The sequence below is a fragment of the Equus quagga genome, chromosome 9 (genome assembly GCF_021613505.1).
Source record: "Equus quagga isolate Etosha38 chromosome 9, UCLA_HA_Equagga_1.0, whole genome shotgun sequence".
Lineage (NCBI taxonomy): Eukaryota > Metazoa > Chordata > Mammalia > Perissodactyla > Equidae > Equus > Equus quagga.
In genome coordinates this window covers 94,442,325-94,456,752 of record NC_060275.1, presented here as the reverse complement: position 1 = coordinate 94,456,752, position 14,428 = coordinate 94,442,325, and the positions used below count along the sequence as shown (strand labels likewise).

The window sequence follows — 14,428 nt, the reverse complement described above, 5'->3', positions numbered from 1 at the left end:
GATAGATGGGGGCATCTAGGCTGGGTGGGAAGGAAATTAAGTCAAAGCTACACTGACTTGGAGTAAAGGGAAGAGGGAAGGAACTGAAAGTCCAAGAACTGGTTATCAGGAGAAAGGACTGAGGGAGCTGGAAGATTAGCAGACTGTCCTAAGACAGGAGGTAAGACTGCAGAGCTGGGAAAGTTTGGAGGAGGGTGGGAATACCTGCTCATATATTTAAAAGCTTATTCCATGTCATATTTATGATTAAAAATGGGAGACATCCTGAAAAGTCAGTTCACATTTGCATCTTTGAAAAGCAAGCTCAGGACTTCAGTATAAGTTAAAAAACATTGGGGGAGGGGCACAGACAGTTACCTCCTAGCACAAATTCAGTTCTGATCAGGGCGTGATAATTTCCCTGACAATGAATCTACTATGCCAAAATGTTGGCAAATATCATAATTTCAAAATAGACAGCTGAATATATGAACATAAGCAAATACAATGAATACTTATATGAATATAAGCAAACATATTTTCATATCCACAAAGAATGGATTAGACGAAAACTGTATACATTTTTTTTCTTTTTATTTCAATACACTGGTCATTTAACTTCAGAAAAACTGTAGTCAATGAATAAGAAGGCTAACAAAGTTGAAAATAATTGCAACTTTAATCTTTGGAAGATAAATCGTATTTAGGCTATTAAGGTAAATTTGATTTGACACAACTTTTGTCCGCTTACCATCTTAGCTCAGCGTAGTATAGATGGAAAGTGGGCAATTACATCTTCTAAAAGATCTTAACTAGTTTCCAGAAAGAGGAAGGCATGCTGAGAGAATATGGTTTATTCTATGAAGTTGATTTAATTGGTTTCAAGAGGCACCCAAGACCCCTAATGTTTTGTTCAAAATACTTGTGTTTTCCATCACAAGCTAGAGCTTCTTTCTCTATGGATGCAAAGGTGTCCGGGTCTAAAAGATAATTTTAGCACCACATTCATTTCTCAGTGACTGAAGTTCTCAGTTCTAGCTGCATATGGCAATCGCCTGGGGAGTTTTATAAACATCAATGCCCAGAGCCCAAATCCCAGAGATTCTGAATTAATAGGTTTGAGACACAGCCCATACATCAGTCTGTAGTTTTTAAAAGCTCTCCAGGTGATTCTAACAGGCAGCCAGGCCTGAGAACGACCACTTTCGACAGCAATATGGCTCTGTGGGCCTGAATTAACTTTTCCCACTCTGGGGAACTGATCTAACCTAAAATATATTAATTATTTTTGGTTCTTTGTAGTTACAAGGGTAATTAGTGAGTGCAAAAGAGAATTTTGCCTGAGCTCTTTCAAATTTAGCGTCTGATTATGGTTTGCTGTTAGCTCATTCATTCCTGGGAATCATCACGCTGCCTCCTGTGCTGTGGTCACTGCTGGAATAAATCAACAGGCAACTTCAAGGTAACACATGCACGTTCCCAGGACGCTGAACATTTATGGGCAGGAACTTTTCACAGGGGCAATTTGGTCCAGTGGAAAAGAAATTATGATAAATATTTGCAAAAACAAATAAAACTTATTAAGAGTTTGTGTGTGCCAGGGGCTCCGTTAAGAGCTTAACATATGCGACCTTATTTAATCTTTTTGACAACCGCACCTAGAAAGATACACTAATATCCCAATTTTATAAAAGAAAACTGAATCTTACAAAGATGTACAGGATTATACAGCTAGTAAATAATGTTATTGCGTTCATATTCTATAGCCAGAGTGCTAAACAATCATGCTTTACTCATAGTTTACTAATAATTAATTATATAGTTTCTATACAGTTTTTCTTTCACTGATTAAAACACCTTCTCTTTAAACTGAGATTTCTGCTTGGGTGTTGGATCACAAACCGTGTTCATCAGTTCCTTGCAAAATAGACTGCAAGCAATGGGAAGGATGTCTTCAATGGTTTACACATAAAAGCATTAACAAATCAGGCCTAAGTAATTTACATAAAGGCAGAATTGATCAATGGAGTCAGTGTGGAAAAGTTAAATAGAAATCAGAAGACCTGGTTTACAACTACCTGTCATGCCGTTCCCTTCCTAAGGTCATGCTGGGAATCAACGGAGAATTAAGTGTAAAAATTCCTTGTGAAAAACACTATACAAACTATCATTAATTTCAGTTTTTGCTCAAATTTAACTACTCTGTTGGCAGGTAACTAATGAATAATTTAACACCACTGAAATAATCTGGGTTGTCCTTTCCTAATAATTCCTCCTTTTATTTGGTTCTTCTTCAATTTGACCCCACTCCGTGCCTAAAATAATATCACAGAGCTCATCAACCGATCGAGGAATAAAGACTACAGCAGGGGGAAAAACGATTCAGTTCAAAACTGTGACTTTGGTGAACACTGAGAAGTCTTGCTCACAGGCCATATATAAAGCCCAGACCACATATGAAAGCAAAGGTTAAAACATCTGACTTGCTGCATTAATGAAAGTCATGATTTTATAAGGTTGTAGATTAAGGAAACATACCCAATACCTTACATATGCCATTAATACAGACATTTCTGCTGTTGCCACCTTCAAAGCAAGGGGTACCATCAATGACAGCATCCAGCATTTTCTCGGAAAACTGGCCATCTATGGGTCGGCAGTAGAGCTCACAAGGATGTGCTGAAGTGAAAAAGAGAGAAATCCTTGCAAGTTAGCTTTTTAGCTCAGCACCCGTCCCCCAGTATTCTTTTGTATGTATGACCCCTTAAGTGTCATTTAATTGGGTGATTCCCATCTTTTACCTTTCTGTGACACATGCTGAAACTCAGGCTTTTCTCTTTTCTCAGTTAAATAGTTTTACAACAAACTAAATTGGGGAGGTTGCTTTGAAATGCTATGCCTTTTGTTACAAATGGTGAGAACTTTCAATCCAACACTGAATTGTGCTTCTAAACATATGGCACTGAACATCTGGGGTTAACCTAGAAAATAAGTAATGGCAACCAGTGATGCAGGACTGAAGGCAAGCATGACACCTGCCCATTGCATGCAGCAAAGTAAGTAGACCTCCAGGAGAGAGGTGGGCCCCTCCTATGGGACCAGAACACTACTAACACCACCGCCACTACCATAACCCCACCCCCAACAAATATTCTCCTTTATTCTCCTCAAGTTCAAAAAGCCCTTGGACACAGATGTACAACCACAAACAAAGGATCTACGTTTTTGCCAAAGCTGGAGCCAACCTGCTTATCATAGCGGCCCATCCTATCATGCTGGGTCCTACTTTGAATCCATTTTAAGGTTCAATTTTCCATTCCCTTGTAAATGAAGATAGCACATAGGTACATAGGTACTTAGTGTAACCCAGAAAGATAGGTAACTTTTAAGACACAAATTGCCTTAAAAATTTTAATAAGTAATACAGATAATAGGAATTCAAATAGTAATTTTCTTTTGAATGTTATATGTTGTTTTCTTTAAGTGAAAAACTTGAGAGCACTGTTTTCAGAAAAGTCCTTTTGGGATCTCTTCTGGGCCTGTTTATTGGAGAAGGGCTATTAGTTTCTCGGTGATGTGACCAATGAGGGTTCAATGAGACCAGCCATGAGGCCATTTGCCATGGACCCATCTGCATGTGGATGGACACCAAAAGCAAAGGCAGAGTGCACAACTCTACCTATGGCTGCCCAAGGATGCAATGATCCATGTGGTAAGGAAATAAAAATGTAAAACACACAAATATAACTAAGAACTAAAAAACACTAATATAACTAAAATCTCCAAACACTGAAACTCTGGACGAACTTGAGACAGAGGTCAAAAGCACCTGTTCAAATCTTAAAGGAGAAAAGTAAAGCAAATAAAGAAGACTAACGTATTTGATATAAGGTGCAGGGGATAAGCTGTCTGAGAAAATGAACAAAGTCAAGATGAGTTGGGGAGATCACTGCACACAGTGCCATTGGAAAAGGGCCAGAAGACTCTGGGGACAAGGTACCATTTGGATTGTTGTAAATCTTCATCGCTGGCGGCATGATTAGCTCTGTCACTGCCTGAACTGGAATAGAGGTACTTAGAAGGAGCCACCTGGGAGCAATTCTGCTCTCCCATTGACGAGAACATCCACCCAGGTGTGCTGACTCCAGGGAATCATTTCATGAAACATTGGGCAATCAAGGAGAAGGATGGAGGCAGGGGAAACACTTTTAAATAAGACTTTGATTTGAGCTTCAGAATTTGGATTTGGGATTTTGTATTTGGACACATAAAGAAAAAGGAAAAGCAGCCCTGAAGAATTCCGGAGATTTTCTAAAGTAATTATCTGTTCCAGCCTGTGGGGAAGGACTGGGTCTAGAGGTGTAGGGTGTAAAATTTAAGAAGGCACAAACTCTCAGGGTTGCATAACTGGGTCCTCTTAGCAAGTAAAGCCCCATCCAACGGCAAGCATTGCATTGGATTCCAGAATGGTGAAGTTCCAATGTTTGCCTTAGTTTTACTCCCTCTGGGCTTGTGCTGTTTGACTCACTCCCTAAAGGATAAAATTAGCCAGAGACTTTTGCTAGTCTTGTTTATATAGTGCGTTAAAAGGAATTTTGTTTGTTAAAATAACAGCCAACATACTTTTCGAACATTATTTCCCAGATCTTGTTGTGTTCTGCAGTGGTTATCTTATCTCATTTTAACAATCACAAGCACTCTATGATGTTAGTTCTTTCATTATCCCCATTTAATAGATGAGAAAATTTAGGCATAGAAGATTAAGTTTCCCAAGATCTCATAGTGTGAGTGGCAGAGCCAAACTTGGTAATTTAGCTTAGAGCCCACACTACTAACCCATAATCAACAGGCACAGAATTTTCTTTAATAAAAACCAAGTGTCTTTGATGAGATCTTTAAAGTAACCACTCACGTTATTAGGCAACGTATTTATTTGTGGATCATATCTGAGGAGCAAACGTGATAGAATACCAACCGGACTCTGATTTAATATTCTCTCATGGGACACAAATACGGTGAGAATCACCAGCCTCTGGAGGCACTTACTTCTGCAGAAAGCAGATGTAAAAGTTTTAGGTGATGAAAATTTAATATTACCTTGAGAAAGTTACTTAACTTTTTTGACTCAATCTCCTCATCTGAAAAATGGGGATAATAATACTCACCTTGCAGGGTAATTGTGAGGATTAAGACAGAGATCGAATGTCAGCACTCAGCATGGTGCCTGGTATACACGAAGTGCTTACAAATGGTAGTCGTTATGGCTGTTGTTTTCACCTCCTTATCACAAACTCCACGAATTCTAAAGGTCCTTGCAGTTGCCCCCATACGCTGTGCTTCTACGGTTCAGTCTTCTCACACAGTAGGCAGAAGACACGTATTTTGTAGTGCTGGCTCAATTCTCTTTATGCACCCCCTCCACACAAATCTTTCCTGAAATACCCTCTTCTTCAGATTACATACACCATTACGCCATTTCTAATCAATTCTGTACTCAATTCATACTTTGTTTTACTCTATTCTAAACAACTGCTGTCTTGTCAGTTTAGCCTAAAGAATTCTAGACCCTGCTAGGCCAATAGTAGGCTCCCTGACTGTCCTTTACTCTGACCGTGGACCAGGTTCAAAGACGTTCCACTCATACAATGACTACCGAGGTCCTCTCAGCCCTACAGTTCCAAGACTATGGGTTTCACAAGCTCCTCAAACAAACTGCAGTGACCTCAAGGGCACTCAACTCATTTGTGCATTGATCAGCTACTACCGGCCAGATAGTGCGAGAGGGAGGAGTCATGACACGCGCTGGTGGGGACTCAAAAGCGTGGTAGAGGTGGAAATAAGGACAGCCTGGGGGACTCTCCTTCACACAAGCTTTGCAGTTAGAGCCACAGGGATGCAAATCCCAGCCCTGACTCTTATATCTTGCCCAAAGCCTTCTCGGTCTCTGGCCTGCACAGAGGAGACTGTTAGAGGACAAAATATTAAAACTTCTGATGAGGTGTCTGACATAGAGTGGTTGTTTAATGTGGTAGTTAGTACCATTAACCTTTCCCAATGAATACTAGCAGAACATTACACCCAGAAAAGGCTCTTAACCTCTGTTTACTAATTAACAGACATGAGAGCAATCAACACTGTTAGGGAGAAACTTTTGGACCAAGTGGCAAAGAGATCATTTTGTTCTTGAAAGATCATCAACTCAGTGAGTCGCAAAAATGAACACTGACCTCAGTGACAGAAGTCAAGGATGTTCATGGCAGCAATTAAATATTTATCGAGAGAGAAATGGACAAGTCAATTAAATTGCATTTACATAATGCAAGGCTGTATAGTAACTGAAAGGAATGAGGTAAGCCCTAATGCCATGATCTTCTACTCAGTGAGTCAAGAAAGTTGTAGATTTGGCAAAGTATGACTCCATTTGTGTGCAAATGAAAACCTATTAACAATGGTTGCCTCTGAGGAACAAGTTAAGTGTGGTGGGATAAGAAGAATTTATTTTATTTCATTCTATTATGCACACTTGCATTTTTTTATAAGAAATATATATTCCCTTCTAAAATAATGTCTTGGCTCTCAAACAAGAAAGCTGGAAAGGTCTCCTTTCTCCGGTGATAATCATGACACATCTCCATGAAGAGAGGCCCTAATTTCAAGACTTCTCTCCATCTTGCCTCTGTAGTATAGAACTGGCACATACTTCAAGGTTAGACAAGCTAACTGAAGTAGACTGCATGTAAGAAACACAAAGGTCTGTTGAATATAAGTGTTGAGTATACACAGTGGTCTATGGAGTCTTAGGAATATCTAGTAAATAATCTTTGTGGCAACAACAACAGCACAGACCCACCACTGTGCCTCTCCAAGAGCTTACATACCTATGATCTATAGGTGTGCCCAAGGCCAGAAAGAACTCTGTTTTTGAAAGCAGCTATTGTAAATTGAAGGTCTGGGGCTATTTAAGCATTTTATGAGACTGAACCTTACAAAGTCCTGCTTCCCTGTTCTCTCCACTGGCCAATGTTTTCATGGTGCTCTGGGTATGTCATTAGGTTGACCTATGAGACAGGGCTCTGCAGAAGGAGGCAGGAGAGGCAACGGATGGTCTTAGTTGTCAATGGTCATCATGAGTATCCGAGAGTCTCTGTCCCGGATATCAACTTTCTGTCTACTTCTATAACTCTCATTTCTATAGTATCTATTGCTATGCCAGGCAGAAAGTAGGCATGTGATAAATGCTCATAAATAAATGAAAATCCAAGCTGAACCAAATCTTTTTATTCCAAGTCCAGCTACTCAAGCCATCAGAGTTCGCACTTGAGTCCAACCCTACATCTGGTCAAGGGATCCCCAAACTAAGCACCTGTCATACCACTGGGGCAGCTATGCTACCTTAGTTCTAGAAGGCTATTCATTTAGAGTCCATAGAACCACTGACCCAGATGGTTTCAACAAAATAATGAATGTCCAGAATATAGATATAGATAGTACCAACTGGATGTAATTTCATCATTAGTTTTTTTTTGGACTCCACATGAGTACATACATGAGTTTTCCTATATTCAAATGCCAGGCTCAGAAAGTTAAATTGCACCGATAATCAAATGACTCACTCTCTTAGAGCATGAATGATGCTAAACAATGGGGGGCAAGGAGGCGACGTTGCCCATGACAACCAATAGCCATCAGGGTATTCTGGGGACCAAAGTGGACAAAGCACTATAGGGTCTTTCTTTCAAAAGCAATAGATTATATCATTTTTCTAACAGTTCAAGCATGTAATTTTCATTCACTGGCCGACATCTACGATCCCTCTTATGTCCTATCACATTGGAATTTCAGAAACTTAAAAATCAAGAAAAATTTGGTTGGTTATTTTTTACTACCTTGTCTCAAATCTCCTTAGCTCAGGAAAATCTTTTCTGTTTCATTCTCCACTCAAATAGCAACAATAGCACAGATTTTTTTTATGTCAATTTATAGCTAATGATTAATGATTCTACGTCATTTTCAGAAGAGAACGTATAACTGGTCCTGATTCAGGGGCAGTATTGCCAAGGCTGCTGTTACATTCTCCAACTCAGTTATGTTCCCATCCCCTAATGCGCATCCTTCACATGCTTCCTTTTACTTTTTACCCTTCTTATACTGCCTGGTATACATGCAATGTTGATTTATGGCCCAGAGCTGTCTCTCATGCATTTCTTTTTCTTTTGAGGAAAGCTTGGCCCTGAGCTAACATCTGTTGCCAACCTTCCTCTTTTTGCTTGAGGAAGATTGTTGCTGAGCTACCATCTGTGCCAATCTTCCTCTATTTTGTATGTGGGACACTGCCACAGCATGGCTTGATCAGCGATGTGTAGGTCTGCACCCAGGATCTGAACCATGAACCCTGGGCCACAGAAGCAGAGCATGTGAACTTAACCACTACACCACTGGGCTGGCCCACCTGCAATTCTGATGAAGGCATTCCTACCATCTTCCCTTGTGCTTTTCTCCTCCCACTTGGAATGACTGGCTCTATTTTGGAATGCCTTTTCTTTTCTGTTTTCCATTAGAAAGACTACTCATGCTTAAGAATCATCAACTGTTTCCTTGGAAGGCTTCTTTGAAATTATTCCAAACCCGCAATGACCTTCTTTTCTGAATTTCTGCCAAAATTACAGTCAGTTTCACATGCTCATCAACAAGCACTTTCATCAGTAATTAGATGTTAAATTCTTACATGCCCTGTTATCATAGTTGCATCTTAGCTGTTTCGAAGTGAGCTGCCATGTTTGATAAACTTCTCTTTTACCTCCCACAGAGCTCAGCATAGACTTGGACATATTCAGCCTTTAACATTTACCGATCAACTTAACCAGGTCAGTGTTTCCACCTTCTAAAATATAAAACTCCTGATGGTATAATTCTCTTTTTGTTGAACTTTGCAGGATATCACAGGTCCCTGCCATAATAAATGCTTTCTGACAATGGCTATGGCCCTAGATCTGGAATATACTGTTATAGCTCCTTACCCGAACTAAAAACTGGAAACCAGTGGTAGAATGCATTTTTGTAGGGAACGGTGTCAAACTCGCTGCACTGCAGCTGCCGAAACGTCGGTGTATCTGGGCGACACGGGTGGACGTTGCACAAGCGATAGCGTTTTCTCTCTCCAGTGCAGTACTTCCCTCCAAACTTTGGTCTACAGATGAAACACACAAGCTGTTCTTGCTGTTTCCTTAAAGGCTAACAATTTCCTCAGGCAAGGGCAACAAAGCAAAAAATAAACAAATGGACTATATCAAACTATAAAGCTTTTGCACAGTGAAGGAAACCACCAATAAAAGGAAAAGGCAACTTCCTGAATGGGAGAAGATATTTGCAAATGATACATCAGATAAAGGGTTAATATCCAAAATACATAAAGAACTCAGAGAACTCAACATCAGAAAAACAGACAATCCAATTAAAAAATGGGCAGAGGACCTGAATAGACATTTTTCCAAAGACGACATACAGATGGCCAAGAGACACATCAAAAGATGCTCAACATGGCTAATTATCAAGGAAATGCAAATCAAAACCACAATGAAATACCACCTCACACCTGTCAGAATGGCTGTTATCAAAAAGACAAAAAATAATAAGTGCCGGAGAGGATGCGGAAAAAAGGAAACCCTCCTGCACTGTTGGTAAAAATGTAAATTGATGCAGCCACTAAGGAAAATAGTATGAAAGTTCCTCAAAAAATTAAAAATAGAACTACCATATGACCCAGAAATTACACTTCTGGGTATATATCCGAAGAATACAAAGACACTAATTTGAAAAGATACATGCACACCTTTTGTCCCTGAAATAAATCCCACTTGATTGCGGAGTATGATCCTTTTAATGTGTTGTTGTATTCGATTTGCTAACATTTTGTTGAGGATTTTTGCATCTATGTCCATCAATGACATTGACCTGTAATTTTCTTTTTTGTGTGTTGTCCTTTTCTGATTTTGGTATCAGGGTTATGTTGGCCTCATAAAATGAGTTAGGAAGTGTCATCTTCTCTTCAATTTTTTGGAAGAGTTTGAGAAGGACAGGTATTAAATCTTTGAATGTTTGGTAGAATTCACCAGAGAAACTGTCTGGTCCTGGGCTTTTGTTTTTTGGAAGATACTTGATTACTATTTCAATCTTCTCACTGGTGATCAGTCTATTCAGATTCTGTATTTCTTCTTGATTCACTTCTGGAAGGTTGTATGAGTCTAAGAATTTATTCATTTCTCCTAGGTTATCTAATTTGTTAGCATATAGCTTTTCATCGTATTCTCTTATAATCCTTTGTATTTCTGTGCTATCCATTGTAATTTCTCCTCTTTCATTTCTAATTTTATTTAGTTGAGGCTTCTCTCTTTTTTTTTATTAGTGACTCTACCAAAAGTTTTGCAATTTTCTTTATCTTTTCAAAGAACCAGCTCTTAGTTTCATTGATCTTTTCTATTGTCATTTTAGTCTCTATTTCATTTATTTCCACTCTGATTTTTATTATTTCTGAGAGGCTTTTGTGAGCCAAGCGCTGCTGGGTTCTCACTAGAGAGCTGACCAACATCAAGGATACAGTCTGAAGGTCAGTTGATCATGCAATGACCTGAATCTGTCATTGTGTTTCCATTGGCATTGTTCTCAACAAACTTAAGAAAACCAGCTACTGAGATCAGACATGGTCACTACCTGAGGAGACTCTATGACAAATTGTGGCCCCTGAGATGGGAGTTAGACTGTTTTCCGCCTGAAGCCAAGTTAGAGAATCATTCTTCAGTTCCTCAATAAGGATGGCCCTTTTCTGATAACCACAAGTCACTGACCATCCTCCTGAGAAGGCTATGGATGGGTGGTGGCTGATACACAGCATTGAAAATAGGCCCCAGAGCAAATCACCTACATTACTCAATCTCTAAAATGGAAATCACTTTTCTGATCACATTGACGTAAACTATAAAATAAAGATTTTCCGTAAAAATAAAGTATAAGAAATTCTTGGTTTTAAATTTTTGAAATCACAGAAACCTAATATTTAAACAAAAGGAACTTTTATCAAAGGGTAAGATTTAAAAACAATTTTGTCCAAATTCCCCAGCTGTATACTTATATGTGTAGTAAATGATAAAATATAATAACTATGACAACAACTACCATTTACCGACAATTTTATGAAGTAGGTATTGTGTTAAACTCTTTATAGATATTAATGTATTGAACCACAGAAGAAATTTATTATATATAGTATATATATACATGCACATATACATATAGTAATAAATATATTTATTAATAAAAAGGAGATGTAAGATTTGGAACTGAGATACTGAGAAAATTGCAATCATGTTTATCACTTGCCTTTTAAAAGAATGTGACTTTCACACTGCAATGCAGACTAATGTAAGTTAGGTAAAAGAAACTTAATGCATTTTCCACATAAAGGAGGCATCATATGTACACTTTTTAAAAATTGTACTTAGGAACTAGTATACCAGGAAATGATGAAACTAAGAATGTAATATATATTTGGAAAGCAAGGGAATTTAAATTTAACTCATATATAATATCATTATACAAATTTAATATATGAAAAAATTAAAAAATTTGACTAAACAATTGAAAGCCATTTGTAAAATAATGTCTATCAAATTCTTAACAGGCTAATATGGAACTCTAAGGTTTACAAAAGCCTTATCTAAAACATTAAAAATAATTACCCTTGAAAAATGTGCCTAGCTATTTTATTAGTTACCTAAGGGAAGAAAAATATTTTTATAAAATCTTACATTCATTATGACTGAAAGAAAGCGATAACTTATCAGCAAGATTGGGTATAACTAATCTCTCACTCTAGAGTAGGGTTATCTAGAAGGATTTAACGTTCAGTCTCCTAGGGGCTTTCACACAGATTGTACTGTTCAAAGAAATTTGCTTATTTCTCCAAATGATGGAATTTGCTTACCTATCCAAGTTCCAGTAAGAATCCATGCTAGCCAAAATGAAAGAAAACAAAACAGAACTACTGTTTTTTAGTCCTCCATGAATCTTTGGGTTCCCTTCTGTCTTTGGGAACCCGCTTAATTTCCCTCGGCAGGCTTGGGGCCTCTGATGTCATGCTATCCAAGACTGGGCTCCCAGCGCTTGTGGAAGGAAAGGAACCACATTTGGCTGGACTTACTCAGGACTGTTGCAGAGCCTCTCGGCACTCTGGGCTCCGGCCCCACAGGTCCTGGAACAGTGGGACCAGGGTGACCAGCGGCCCCAGCCTCCGGGGATGCTCTCTGGTTTCTTCCCCACTGTGATACACTTGCCAGCCATACACCACTGGAAAGGGAAGAGGCAGGAGACGTGTGTGTCAGGAAGGTTCCCATAGCATGCTGAGCCAAGAATCCTAGAAGTCTAAACCCAATTCTCCCTGAGCAAGCTGGCTCCTACAGTCACATATCACACGTAGAACAAAGAAGAGCTCATAAAAGAATTTCTTCCAGGAGTCTTGGGTTTTAGAATCAGAGAATTTCAGGAATCGAAGCGAACTTTACGGTATCTAGTTGTAGCCAATGCAGGAACGTGACTTAAAGTGTGGTTGGTGGATCACATGCTAGAATGTAAATCAACACACCACGTCCTTCACTGAGAAAGTCTCGCTATGAAAAGCATGTCAGTTTAGTGTGCTCAGCAACATAGTTGTTTAGTAACATAATCGATTTACTTTCTGGTGCAAGTTCATCATCTTTTTTTTTTTTAAAGATTGACACCTGCGCTAACATCTGTTGCCAACCTTCTTTTTTTTCCTCTTTCTTCTTCTCCCCAAAGCCCCCAGTACACAGTTGTATATTCTAGCTGTAGATCCTTCTGGCTCTGCCATGTGGGGTGCCACCTCAGCATGGCTTGGTGACCAGCACTAGGTCTGCACCCAGGATCTGAAATGGTGAAACTCTGGGCCGCTGAAGCGGAGCACGCGAACTTAGCCACTTGGCCACGAGGCTGGCCCCTAGCTCCTTATCTTGTTGTAAACCATGACAAACATCTTGCAGCCTGGCACTGTGATAACACTTCTTTATGGCCTCTGCGGGTATTTAATGTCTGCACCAGATAACTCATCCTCTTGTAAAAAGACCACTCACTGCCAAAAAACACTAGTTAGGAAGTTGAAGTTCTTTCTAATATCAGGAAAAATTTCTGTTTTCCTGTAAACTTTACCCAGTTCTGCCCTTTCAAGTGACTCAGAAAAAAATCCACTCTCTCCCTCTTCAAGGCAATCCTTCAACAACTCTCAGTTTATGAGGGTGAACAGACAGAAAGGAAAACAAAAGAAAATGCAACTTGGTTGCTATAAACGGCTATGTTTCCTGGAGAAATTGGGCATGTTTTGTCTGCTGGCCTCCTTTTCCTCATTATTTCCGGTCTCTGTGTATTATGATCAAGTTCTATAATCTCAGCAATGGATTACGCCCCACTCAAGCTGCATAAAGATACCTTCTAAATGCCTAAATCCTTGGCCCACCACAAACCCATTTGGTTTTGTTGAGCAGCACATATCACCCTGTTCTCAGGCAGTCTGGGGGATACCTAACATCTCTGAGTTCCTGGTGTCTGGTCTTCCTGCTTAGCAAAGTGCACAGAACTTCTACAAATGCAGTCAGGTCAGATAAAGAGAAAGAAGACAACAAGTGGCCGCAATCTGCATCTTTGGAAAGAAGAAGCCACCGGCTTGTCCTTTCCAATCTTTAATACGGAGGAGAAAAACGTCAAAATGAAGGTTGATAATAAACTCAGAAGATGTTACTGACCACAAACTCCATAGCAATTCATCAGGGAAAGATGAGACAGATGTTTTGCAAGTGAAATGTGGAACTGGGCCTCATCCCTTTCTCCTTAACTGCTTGTTTCCAGTAAAGGCTCCAAAGGAATGGTGGAAGCGAAATCCTTTCCTCTGGCTGGTCTGACTGTGTGATCTCCGTCCCCCCAGAGACAGCTGCTCTCCAGGGCCTTCTCCCCAACTTTTCCCAAGGGTTCTATGCCCACCACCCTCCCACCTTGCTTCCTCAGATGACATCACCTTCTTCTCACCACATCGCGTCCCATCTGCAGCAGCGTCCAGCTTGGAGCGACAAAAGCCTTTCACTGAGCACCACAGTGTCTGGCAAACATTCTGGAAAATAAATGTGAGATTGTACTTTTTTGTATTTCCAAAACTTACACAAAAGCATTTCTACAGTGATGGTAAAATATACACACACTCAACCACACACCCACAGTAAATGCTGCTGTTGTTAGTGAATGAGTGATAGAAAGTAACCATGCAAGAACTCTCGGCTCAAACTTAATTTGGGCTTTGTCATCATTCATAAACAGTGGTCTCCACACCATACCAGGCAGTAAGAAAATGGGAGATAAAATACATTTCCTGAGAGTTGAGACTGTAATTTCTATA

At 39.6% G+C, this 14,428-nt stretch overlaps 1 protein-coding gene across 3 annotated transcripts in view; it reads right to left on the bottom strand.

Annotated features, from left to right (window-relative positions):
* The window catches only part of ADAMTS12 (ADAM metallopeptidase with thrombospondin type 1 motif 12), a 308,773-nt gene that overhangs the window by 91,481 nt on the left and 202,864 nt on the right, over positions 1-14,428 (bottom strand). For all 3 annotated transcript variants that reach the window (XM_046671863.1, XM_046671864.1, XM_046671862.1), the window contains exons 11-14: positions 14,054-14,146; positions 12,173-12,318; positions 8,997-9,166; positions 2,525-2,658 (exon numbers count right to left, since the gene is read on the bottom strand). In XM_046671863.1, the coding sequence (XP_046527819.1) occupies positions 2,525-2,658; positions 8,997-9,166; positions 12,173-12,318; positions 14,054-14,146 (543 nt within the window). The remainder of the gene's footprint in view (positions 1-2,524; positions 2,659-8,996; positions 9,167-12,172; positions 12,319-14,053; positions 14,147-14,428) is intronic.